A 13,497-nucleotide genomic window follows, 5' to 3' on the forward strand; every position below is an offset into this window, starting at 1 on the left:
ACTCTATTGTCTTTTGGACTTAGGTAATGTAACGTAAACAAACACACAGGCTTTTATTGTGAACAGACTGAAAGCCTACCAGTGAGGACTCCAAGTGAGGCTTTTTTATTTCATACTCTGAAAACTCCTCTATTTTAAGTTTACTACACCACATTTTTATGCCACCTCCTGCTCCCTTTAGCCACTGAGATTTTTGCATGGCATAAGGTTTCAATAGCTATATGCCAATAACTAGCCTTTCACACCATGGCTGTGCTCCTTACTCTCTTACTTTCAAATGCAAAATGCACATCTGATACACTGAAGGTAGAAATGAGAGTTGATAATGAGTATGAGTGGGAGGCATGGGTTGGTGATGAAGATTTGCTTTGATTCCTCTGACTACAAAAGCTTCCTCGGTAGAGAAGATATTTTAAAGTGTCTAAACAAAAGCTTTGTCAATGCAAATTCAAAACCATTCTGACATAAAATTAAAGCTATTCTTAGTATTATTTCTTAAAGGCCATGAATATGTCATAAAAGATGATCAAAGTATTAAATCCTACAACAGGTTAAGAAAAGAGGCCATGATTTCCAGTGTTTTCATTTCTAAGCCAAACACTGACCATTAATTCTTATTACTGATAGTAATGCTGAAAGCATCATCTGTTATCAGAACTGGCTGACAATTGCTGTTATAAAACCCACTTCTCAGTTGTCTCAGACTTTGCCAGACTTTAACTGCTTTGTCCATGATTTTATAAAAAATGAATATTTGTTTCAAGCTTTTGTTTTAAGTAGCTGCTCTCAGCTTAGCCAAAATAATTGAAAAAATTCAGGAAAGGATATGTTGCTTATCCCATTTTGAAAACAATGTTTTTATTATTTAATGCTTCCTCAATGCATGATTTGAAAGCAAGACTGAAAATCTGATACTGCCAGAGTTTCAGTTAGCTCTCAAAAAAATCTGGCTGAATTACAACATTTTGAAAAGTCTCAACTCATACATGTTTATCAGAGAAGTACTTCACTTTTTACAACAAACCCCTCAATGCTCCCGCTTCACCAAGCATACTCCTGAAATAGTTCTCTGTGTCTCAGTTGCAGGGCTCACTGCAATTGCAGCAGACTGGGAGGGATCTAGGCAAAAGGAATGAAATGAAGAAACTCTCCCTTGCTTTTTCAGTGAAGCTTCTTCACCTGCAGTGGCCAATAAGCTTGAAGGAGTATTTCACCTCATTCAAATGCAAAAGAAGAAGGTGAGAGGAAATGGAAAAATCAATTAGAATTGGATAATAAAGAATCAGGGCAAACACCCATGAGACTGCAGACTCGTCTGCGGACTGATGATATTCAGTTAAAAATCAGACCTAGTACAATAAGTACAGTGGTGTCAGTAACACTACTCCTAAGCCACTCAGGGGTCTAGAAGGTGTCCTGGTTTTGGCTGGGATAAAGTTAATTTTCTTCTTAGTAGCTGGTGCAATGCTGTGTCTTGGACAGGAACATGGCAAAGAAACAGTTTGGTGGGCAAAGAAAAAAAATCCATTCCTTTCCTTTAAGTTGTAAATTAAGCAAAATACGTTACCTCAAATATAACCAAAGAAAGTTGAAGAACTAATAATTAATTGGTCAGCAGGAATATACTTATATTATACAAACACCTTCATTAAATTCATTTGCCTGGATAATAAAGAAAATTAAGAGGTATATGTTGATTTATTAATCAGGAGCCACCTTGACAAAACATATATAATGAATAAAATAAATCTCGACTTGTCCAACCTTAAAGTGTGTTGTATACTCATGAGCTAGAAATAGTACACAGAAAACTTACTTAAATTTTTGTTCAGTTACTTATTTAAATTAAATATTGAAATTCCACAAAGCTCTGACCTTAAGAAAACTACCACCACAGAATAACAGATGTCAAATGAAAGCAAATACTTTTTTTGGCACTATCTTAAATTAAGTCCCTTCAGGCTCCCTTTTTAGCAATGCCTTTATCTAGCAAATCACATCAAAGCCTGTTTTTTGCACTACTCCCTTTAATTTATCTATGTTCTTAAAGTGAAGTCCACAACTTGATGCTAGACATCTCTCTCTCACTGGGCTAAAACATAAACCAGTGCTTATTAAGTAAAGCTATCAATCAGCTAATAAAGAATCTCCAGTAACTCCATACCTGTTAACATCCCATATTTTACTTGTCTTGTCCATGGAGGCAGAAGCCACAAAATCACCACATGAATGCCATGAGCAGTCCCATACAGCGTGGGCATGTCCTTCTAAAGTCAGAATGCATCCATGTTTTGAAAAGTCCCATATCCGCACTGTAGTATCCCTACTTGAAGTGACCAGCTGGGTACCACTGTTACAAGGAATGAAAAAGAGTAGCTTTTAGCAGGGCCATATATGATTTTTTTTCAAAGTACACAGAAAAATAATTTAACTATGTTTATAAAGTCAGGTTAAGTAGCAACTGTTGATTTTTCATTAAAATACACATGAACAAAAAATCATGTTTGAAAACATTCATATTTTTACAGTTTTCTGACATACCATATATGAAGCAGTCATGTATTAAATACACTATCAAAAGAAAAGAAAAGGGGATATGAAGTAGCTGTCTTCCATGGAAAAATAAATATGGGTTCTAAAAATTACATTCTTACTTTTTGTAGTCTGTTTATGAGTTTATCGGTAAAATAACTTAAACCCAGAGAACTGCTTTCAAAATAGAATAAAATAGCTTCAGGGAAGAATATTCTCTTATTCCCAAATCCATACCATTTTCTACATATAAATTATTATTTAAGCATCATAATTTTGTCTCTTCTGCTTCAGTATAAACACTAACACATTCACTACCTCTTGGGGTCATTGATATGTTATATTAATGAAAAATACAGAGTTCAACTCGGATTTTTTGGCCATATCTTCAGATATAAACTAGTATGGGTTTATTTCATTTAAAGCATAGACTTAGGGCTTCAGACTAAAAGTCATCTGGCTCAGTAATGTTATACAACAACTAGTAGGGAATCCTTAATAAAAAGAAAATAATAAGAAAAAGTACATAGAGTGATTCTCTTATTAAACACTGCAAGACCTAGCCTGTGGCTCAGGATTTCTTTCAGTCAGAAGTTTTGTGCTTAACAAGCATCCATGGAGGTTTTTTCCATCATTAACTTTTGAACATATACAAAGCTTTGGCACCCACAACCTCGTGCCAATGAATTCCAAAATTTAATTATACATTGTGTGAAAAACTATTTTGGGGTCTTAAATACCTTACTTCATTTCATTTGATGCTTCTAATGCTGATATGGTGAGTAAAAGTAAACACTGACTATGTATTTGCCATCTCTAAACCAGCTGGAATTTTATAGGGCCCTAGCATATTTTACCGACAAAGCTGAAGACTCCTACTCTATTGACTCATTCCTCATACAGACATCATTCTATCTCTGATCACATTACCATTTTTCTCATCATCTTTTGAGCTGAAACTGAAGAAACAGGTAACCAAGGAGGTTTACAATGGCACAGGAGTGTTTTTTGGTTTATTCTGTATTTTTTAAATGTGATTAGTATTTTTGGCACTACTACACAGAAATTTTCAGAAAACTGACCATAGCGGCTCCAAGATTTCTTTCCCAAGTACTAAAAATTAATTTAGAGCCATTCTCAATTTAGGTAAGTAGAGGTAAGTAAGTAAAAAAGGTAGAGTTAGGACAACTTTGCAGTTGACTTTCATCTGCCACTTCACTGTCAGCTGTTGCGATTGGAATTCTTTTCTTGTAATTCTTCACATGCAAACTTAATTTTTTCTGCCCTGACTAAGCAAGCAAACTCATCCGCCTTATTCTCTTCCCCAGTTTCCAAGATCATCTTATTAAGTTAGGTCTCAGCACAGATCCCTTTAGGACTCAGTAATTTCTCCATTCTGAAAGTGACATTTTATTCCTATCTCTTTACCACTTTTTAAAAGAACAAGATAAATTTCCTTTTTATTCGGGACAGTTTTGCTTCTTTGAGAGTTTTTGTCAAATGACCTTAAGAAGAATTTACTGAAAATCCAAGTATACCACATTTACAAACCTCCCTTGATCAAATTCTCAGCAAGCCCTTCACAGAACACTAACAGATTTATGAGACTTCATTTCCAGAGCCATGCTGACACCTCTCACTATAAAAATGTATCCATGTATCCTGTAATTTTTTCTTAATATAATTTCTTCCATTTTCCCAGTATAAGTTAGATGAACTGTTCTACAGACCCTCTCTCCCAAACTCCTTTAAAATATTGAAAGAAGTTAATGCCGCCTTCTCAGATTATACCAGGAACAATGGAGGTTTTCTATTATGTTTACTAAAAAAGCTCAGGAAAAATGTTTTGGGACAACACACACAAAACCAGGCCAAAAATACTTTACCTTTGAGTTTTCAGATCAATTTCTATTGTTATCTTACTAACATCCATTAGAAGATCTTGCCTTTAAGATCCAATAAACTCTGCTTTTATCTGAATAATGGAAAATGTGCTAACACAGGTAGCAGAAATCCTTCTTCCGAATCTCTGGATATAAAAATGTGGGAACTGAAAACAGCCTAAGGGATGATCCTAAGCACTACTGTAAAACTTCATATTAAGAATATACTCAGAGATATTTAGTTCATGGCTGCAATGTAAAAAAAAATAATAAAAAAATAAAATTAAACAGTCTGGGAGGTGTGGTGTCCAACTTTTTTTTGTATATTCTTCCTTTTCTCCTTTTCCAATAGATGTCTACCAAATTGTTGCGTAAAAGCATCTACTAAGACAGCTTGAAATATGTGCATCATTTACCTGATAGATCTTAAGGGGAAACTTGCCATTATGAAATATCACCTGCCTAAACTTTTGGCTATTTTTAACACTTATGGCTTAGATTGCTATTTTTTGTGAAAATACATTATAATCCTCATTAAGGCAGTTACACCCCCATGCCTAAGACAAAGCCTTGAGAGATTAATCTCTCAAAAATTTTGATATAGCACAAGAATAATTCTGATGCTTTTTTCACATATATCACAGCATAAAGGCTTGAAGCTTGAGTAAGGGTTCTGAGGAGACCCTAATTTTATCAAGTTTCTAGGAATAAATTTGCTTTTATTAATCAAATGCTTGTACTTTTAATAACTCAAGCTAGATCTCACTTCTGAAGACAGATAAAATTAGCAAAATGACAAATTATCATACCCGTTGTACATTTATGAAATAAGAGCTTAAAACAAATTCAGAAGCAGGTATAAAGTGGGACTGATGAAATCTATAATTGATTCAGAGGGTAGTATGCACTGCCACTGTTGCGAAGCACCAGAAGAGATTTACTGCTTATGCATTTTTTAATATATAATCCCCAAAATGCTACATGAAGAACTGATTCCTTGGGCTGAATTTTAAGAATACACCATCCAGGCAGTGATGAAAATCTTTCAGAAAACAGATATGAGCAGGAAGGTAGTTCAAATAGATTCAATTTGGCAATCTGTGGCAGGGGAAAGAGTTACAAATGAGGTTTAGCACTCCTTACAGATCAAAGGAGAAAAAAGCGGAGACTGAAAACAAAAGCATAGCTTGTGAAGGAGAAAGTTTAGAGGGACAGACTGACAGTGGAAGTAAGGGCAAAAATACTCAGGAGCAGAGGGACCCAATGCCCCAGGTCCCCTGCAACACAAGCTTCCTAATATTCCCTGGGCATAAAAAAAGCCACACTTCATTAAAGAAAGGGGAGTTGCATCAGCTGAGGATCTGCAATTATGCATGTATGAACTTAATGTCAGCATTTCTGGGAAGCACAAACTGCTGCTTATAAGAATGATGGCTGTCAGAGCTGTTTTAGCACCGGGCCTGCAGTCACAAAACCTTCACCACACACTAGTATTCAAACCCGACACACACATAATGCAAAAGAAAGTGCAGTGTCAAGCCTTCTTGCCACTTGTCAAGCCAAGTCAGGCAACTAAATCAAAATGATGCTTTTAGAAAAAAACTTATATCTTAACAGCTGATCAATAATGATATCCTTTTTCTGATTTGCAACATTTTTTGGTCCTGGGAGATAAAAGAAACACTCCAGATTCTGAGGTAATGTTTTGTTACCCAGAGCTGCAACGTTTTTTTACTGCCCCACTCCTCTATATGTATGATATAAGATTACCTGAGGGAAAAAATGTATCAGGAAAAGTAGATGTTTTTAATGATGTAGGCTGTCAGTTTAACAGTCTATGATACCCACATATCTCTACCACATGACTGATTAAAAAAAAAAAAAATACTGATTTTTGTATTAAAAACATACAGAAATATAACATTAGATGATCAACCTTAATTATCAGCAGCTATATACATAATCTCCATTTGAATTTAAGACTGATCGCTAACAGAGAAAATGCCAAGCAATCCTGTGCAGGATGTGTATCTTTCATTCAGAAGATAATAAAACACTTTAACTCTTTTTTACCAAACAAATCAAAGAATCAGACAACGTATTAGGAGACAAGAACAATGTGAATCCTATCTTTTTCTGTCACCTGAAACACATTCACATATATGCGAACAACTTTGCCAACTTTTAGAAATGTGTTGCTAGTATTTTTTTTTTTTTTTAAAGAAAGTAGCAGTACATTTGTGTATGGTGGTCTACAGCCTTGCTTGGTCTGGTTTAGGGGGTTTCTGTTTTGACTTTCTAGCAGACCAAAGCACTACAAGGGATGAAGTATGCCTGTATAGTTTAGAACAAAGTATTCGCCTATAAAAAACTTTCAGAAGTTCCAGGCACTGGACAGTCTATGATACTTGTAACCTGCATCATCTCTATGGATATATCTTTTTTGTTAATACTAAATATACATACAGTTCTACCTTCTAACTGATTTCAGATATTCCTAATTGATGCTATAAACCTGCCCTTCTGGAAACAATTACAGTGGAAAAAAGCTGTGGAAATGTTAATTCCACATTTCACAAAAGCAGATGAAGCATAAACTTCCCCACAAATCTTTCCTCCCTCATATTCCAAACACTCAGTTTTCATTATACATTCCTCCTTCTTCTAGTTTCACTGTTCTCACTACAGGATGACTCTCCATTAATACTTACTGACTTGTAGACATATCAATAATTTAGAGTCATTTTCAGCAACAACATGAGTTTTTGGCACAGAGTTATTCTACAAGATTTCAGGTGACTGAATAACTTTCTGGAACACCAGTCGAATTAAGGCAATAGCTACACTGAGAGCGTTGTCCTGTAAATGTATCAAACATAGTATCAACAAAGCAGCTTCAAATACAGCACCTCACTCAAATACTTTGGCACAATGGACTTAGATCTGAACCTCGAGCTGCTCCAGAGGGATTAGTCAGGTTACCTCTGAAGATGCTGTGGAATGTAGAGCTAGCAAGCTATTCTGCTTCTCAACATTAGCTGCCAAGCAGGACCACAGATGCCATCCTTCAAAATTTACAAGGATTGTCATTTTATATCAGCCAAAATAAATGAGAAAGCCATTTGAATCATTAGATCTAGCTGCATAGGACATCCTTCTTTTAACCCCTCATATCACTGACAGGAGAAATACCTCTTCATAATCACTGAGCATTCTTGGTCAGATTTATTCTGAATACTGGTGGAGAGAGAACATTTTGCTCTACAGTTTATTTGGTAAATAACAGTAAACTAGACTTCTCTGTCTAACATACCACATCCTAAGATTTAATCACAGGAATATTATTTTTAGCATTTGCCAGAGCCAGTACTGTGAATCAGACAACAATTTTGTTACTGTATTCTACAAGGCATTAAGTGAACATAACAACATCTGTGCTAATAGCATTTGTATGTGTTATTTATGTAGTGCTGCGGACATGCCTGGTGTTCTGAAGACAACCTAAGACATGGCTCCTTTCTTCAGACAATTACAGTCTAAAGCAAAGATTTTTACACACACCCATTACTGTCAAAAAATGGTTCTTAAAGCAACACACGGAAACAAACACACCTGTGTTCAAATTTTGTGTCCTAAAAGAGCTGCAGCAACAGGTAGCATCTGACTGGAACTTACCCTTACAACATAAGCATCAACAACTCAACAATGAATTTTAAACATACAATCTAAACCACTACAGGATTAACAGTCTTTTACCATGGCATTTGAAAAACACTTAACAATCAATATTCCAATTGCTTAATTGGAAAAATTATGTCTCTTTCATGCAATTATCCTAAAGCAAAATTATAAAAGCTACTATACTATTTGCAGTACCAGCGCAGGTAGACCCTAAGCAGTGCAAAGCCCAAGGGCAAAACTGCAAATACTGTTAAGATTACTTTAATTTTGCTGACATTTTACGCTAGGCCAAAGAGGAAAGATAAGAAAGGAAATGTCTGGAAAAGCACAGTTATTCCATGAAAAACAGAACTAATGAAGCCTGAATGCCTGTGGAAGTATATTTTGCCTCCTCACCCGATCATCTTAGATGTTGATTAAATAAATATATCAGGAATTGATCAACTCTTTAGACTTCTGCCTTCCATGTTTTGTCAGAATTAGTCTGCAGGTTAAATGTTACTGGAGAGCATGGGAAAGGGTTTAAGGAATGTGCACAGAAGCAGCATGGAAGGGGGGGGATACCTTCCTGAAAGCTTCATTTTCCTTGGAAACAAGGTTAAAGACAGTGATCCAGACAGTTACACTTAGGAAAGTATGCACCCACCAGTGGGGTCCCACCTTTGGTTATGAGAGCTGTATTTAAACACTGCCTTTCCATTTGATGCTGAAAACAATTTAAGGGATGAAAATGCTGTGCAGTCATTGTAACTCCTCTTTATCATCCTACTTCTCTGTGTGTCTTACCCCATCATTTTCTTTCACCAGGGAAAGTGAAAATTGGGCTGAGTTTGAAAAAGGTTGAGGTCAACATACTATTTACAAGTTCCCATGAAAAGTACTGAAAAGAAAACAGGTAATTTTTTCCACACCAGGCAGGAGACTTGCACAGTTCCTTGATAAAAGATCCAATTCTTTGTGGGTACAAAGGAAGATGGGACAAAGTTCTGGAAGAGGAATGCATCGAGGATTACATGGGAACTGCATGTGACTCAAGAAGCTTTGAAAGAAGTAGAGTCCAGGAGGGTGCTAAGACAGGACCTCACAAAAGCCTTTCCCATTCTTACCCATTCCTAGGCATCCCCTGGTATCCACTGCTGGGAAAAGAATGGTGGTCCAGAAGAATTTGGTATGTGCAGCCATCCTTATGTCCTTCGTCTGTATTTGAACAAAACACTCAGTAGCAAAGATTTTGTTTTTAATAGATTTTGTAACCTTGAAACAGACTTGAGATATAGTTCACTTTTTTGGGTACTGGAACTGTGAGATGCATTAATTATTTACAGTGACATTTCTTATTAAAACCCCTAGGTTTTTTGATATCTATGGTTCATTTTGGGTGTTGCTTTCATTATCCTCATGGACTATGTGTCTAAGATACATCTTATGTAGTAACTGTAATATGTCTCACCCTTCAGAATAATCTTAAGCCCAATTTTACTCCTGTTTTATTAATAGACATAAAATGTCATTTATACAGAAGGTGAATGCCAAAATACTCAGCAACAGAAATGCAAAAATGTCCTTTCTTTTCCTCAGTTCTCATCAAAGCTGAGAAGAAAAAGAAATAAATTTCAAAAACACAAAATCAATCAAAAAGTGGCATTCTATAAACAACTGAAGAAGTTTCAAAGCCAGGAAACACGGCAGTAACCAGCAGATGGTAGACGGTATACAGGTACATGACTTTTTGTCTGAAAATAAAAATGCAACAATCCAGCAAAAACCTGTGACACAAGGCTGGAAATCTTCAGAAAACTGTCAATGCATAGTATGCCAAGTGCAAAACTCAAGGTAATTTTTCATTCTACATTACCTAATTGCTAGATCTTTTTATCATAATTCATGCTTATATATTGACCCAAGACAGGGTAACTGTTTCCCTCTGCCATTCTACCTGGCTGACAGCTGGGAGTGACATCAAGGGGGAAAAAAAAAATAAAGCAGTGTTTTGGCATCATACCACTTGTTGCTGCTTCTAGTTATCTAGGCACCGTAAAAGTCGTAATCTTTTGTTTTAATGAAATTCACCTTCTTTATTAAAAAAACAACTTCCTTAAGGCTACATTACACTTCAAAAGTGACAGTTTCACATCCATGATAACTTAAATGTAACATGCTCCCACTACCAGTAAGAGTCCCAGAATGGTATATAAGAATTTTCAGACAACAAATTAGAAGTTATTTATAACCAAGTTTCAATCTAACAATTCATCTAGATTTTAAAGCATTTTATCTTTTTGAACTGAGTACTGATGACAGAAGCTGGCATATCCAACTATACACACAAAGAGAAATCCCGTTTTACCTGGTGCCTTTCCCACTGCTCTTACCAGCTTGTCTCTGTCCCCCTGCACAATTACTCATTTATTTCACAGCTTTTAGTTCTGCATTCTGGATCATTATGATGATTTTTTGTTATGTCCACATGGTAGCAGATTACTCCAATTCAGGTTACAATCTACACAAACCACAGTTAGGCCCACTACATTCAAATCCATTAGCTTGCTAAGATAAGCTTGGTACCCCCAGAAAAATATTGAGTGCATTATCATTCCCTGCAGGGTAGGCTTTTTAATGTTTAAAAAATGAGCTAGCTTCTTTCTGTGTCGTGTAATTAAAAGTGGTTAAATGAGATTTTAAAATAATTTAGGCACCTGGTAGAAGGCAGTTTTTAGTACATGTAAAATTGCCTTTTAAGAGGCTTTGGAAGCACACCAGGTAAGGAATAAAAATGAAAAGACAAAAGATAAAGCTAGTTACAATACTAGATGTAGCAAAACGCACATCAGCAGGACAGCGGGCACTAGACAATGTTGGGCTCTATGCAAGATTTAAAGACCAATGAGTAATTGATTCCCTTTTTAACAAAAAAAATATTATTTTTTAATAAAAAAAGTATGTCTTTTCTAAAAGCTTTCTGCCAGTGCATGTCCAACATCCCACAACAAAAATCTACACCAGTTTATCAAGAAGTAGGAGTATACGGGCATCCTATTTGAAGCTGGGAGCTCATAGGAGCCCAGCCAGTGAGACCTTCAACAATTATAAAGGCTGCTTATGCTGAAAGAAAACAGTGTTTCTGTGCCATTTTGCTTTAGGATATTGCCAAGTTATTTTCCTCCATTAACTTCATAAGAAGTAATTGTTTTACTTGAAATTAAATATAATGAGTAAATATTGCAAAACTACCATATTTTCCAGAAATGGTATCTGTACTGTGCCATTCCAAGGCTTTCCCTCAAACAATGCCAATGTAAGTTAGTCTTCCTTCTATTGCATTTTAAAACTAAATTAATATATTTAGCCCACATAAAATCATGCATCATACCAATCAATATCCATAACATAAATTAAACAGGGTGCTATTTCTGTGTGATACTTAATCTCAACACCCATCCCATCCATCATGGGTCGTTTCTCCTCCATTGGAATGATTCCAAAACCTCAAATTTTAATGAAGGGCTGTTGAAGTAGGGAAAAACGTAGTTTGGAACAAATTCAGATATATGAATTCCATGTACAGAACAGATTTAAGACCTATATTAACAATGATAATCCTGTGTCACAGTTCCTCTGAAATGCAAAGTTGTGGATCAGTCATTTCAAATCCATTATCATCCCCAAATGGTTGTCCAGTGATATCTAATCTCAATCAATAGCCAGTAATGAACCACAGCCATTAATCCCATTTGCATGTTTGCACAAAGCATCATTTTTAAGCTGCATATTTATATGCATAGAGGGTTCAGTGAGTGCATAGAGATTTCCTAGACTGTAGAAAGTTCTGCACTGGGATTTGAACATTTCCCCGTCACCGGGAAAATATTTAACTCGGACTGTGTAATGATCTCAACAGTGAAGCCCAAGAAAACACACAGGACAGTGCACTAGCCAAATGTTTGTATTTGGGGCAACTGATGATCTTACTGAGCCATGCCCTGGGGATACAAACATAACCAAAGGCAGGAAATTAGTTAATGGAGACAGTGATCAATAACAATTTGAAGTCTGAGAATGGAGGAGGAATGGAAATACTGAACATGAACAGAATTCTGGAATGGTACAGAAGAAAGCAACATATCAAAATCAATATGATCTTCTACCCTTTCACAGAAAGGCTTTGTATGAAAACAGAACTTCTATTCATGAGACCATGCAGTCTCACACCTGACAGCTCAAGAAAGGGGGAAAACCAAAAAAACCAAAAGCTTTAAAACAAACAACTCTCAAAAGTGTGGGCATATATACTGTGGCCTTCTTTCTTTCTGTTCCTCATTCATTTCATATATACATTACTCAAATGCAAAGAGTACAATTACAACCAGCTAAGACCATGGTTCCACATCCACATCCTCAGTGGTCAAACAAGTCCTGACCTTTCATTCACAGTTTGTCAGCTCCCCCTGCTACTTGTGCTACTGCAACCATTTCATACCTAAAGTTATCAAATTACTTCAACAATACAGCTTGAGGTAAAATACATAAGCACAACAAATAAATGAGAATACAATTAGTATTTCATCTATTTTTCATCCTGGATAGATCATTGTGACTAGGGTGCAGTTTCACATTGTGTTCCTCAGCCACACATTCCCCTTGTTAGCATTACATTAGCAGAAAATTAATCCTGCAGAAAAAATAGACATGAAGTTTCCTGGCAGTCACGTTCCCCAAACGGGCTCACTGCACACCAAAGCTGTCCATGTCCACGAACTGGAAGCAAGTGGCTGGAAACAGACCAAGGAAGAAAGGCTCAGGATCCTCCCCCTCCACAGCAGCTAGCCATGGCACTGGCACAGGCATAGCAAAAACCTGCAGCATCAGGCAACACAAGGATTGGAACCTCTGCCCAAGTATGTAACCAAATAAATCAGTCATACTGATAAAAAAGTCCCCTCATCTTCTAAAATATTTTTTTAAAGTATCAAAGCAATATTTACATGAAATCTAAGCCTCGTACCTTGAAAAGACACATACCAGTGCAATTCAATTTTTGTAAAACACTCCAAATATTTTGGGTTTATTTCCAATTCAAGTATCTTACACATTGCCTCAATTGAATTGCCATTCTCTAACAAACTAATGTTTGTTATTTTAACAGCCACACTTTAAGAAATGCACATTTTAACAATATAACAAACATGGATATCCCCTTAGCTTCCTCACTAGAACCCTTGCAGCAGACTTGAGGGAAAAAACAATTGCCTTTATTGCACTGAAGAAAACACTAATGAACCAAGAATGTTGAAGGCGTCTAGATTATAATTGCACATAAAGAAACATAACACAAGAAATTCTATTAAGAGAGATGTTTTGACGTGTATAACAACTCTGAATAAAATGAGAGTAACATGTTCAG

General features: G+C 36.0%; 1 protein-coding gene across 1 annotated transcript in view; it reads right to left on the reverse strand.

The window, feature by feature from the left end:
- The window catches only part of SPAG16 (sperm associated antigen 16), a 412,472-nt gene that overhangs the window by 182,013 nt on the left and 216,962 nt on the right, over positions 1–13,497 (reverse strand). Inside the window, exon 12 of the mRNA XM_055718613.1 lies at positions 2,165–2,350. Within this exon, the coding sequence (XP_055574588.1) occupies positions 2,165–2,350 (186 nt within the window). The remainder of the gene's footprint in view (positions 1–2,164; positions 2,351–13,497) is intronic.

The sequence above is a fragment of the Falco cherrug genome, chromosome 8 (assembly GCF_023634085.1).
Source record: "Falco cherrug isolate bFalChe1 chromosome 8, bFalChe1.pri, whole genome shotgun sequence".
In the NCBI taxonomy this organism is placed as follows: domain Eukaryota; kingdom Metazoa; phylum Chordata; class Aves; order Falconiformes; family Falconidae; genus Falco; species Falco cherrug.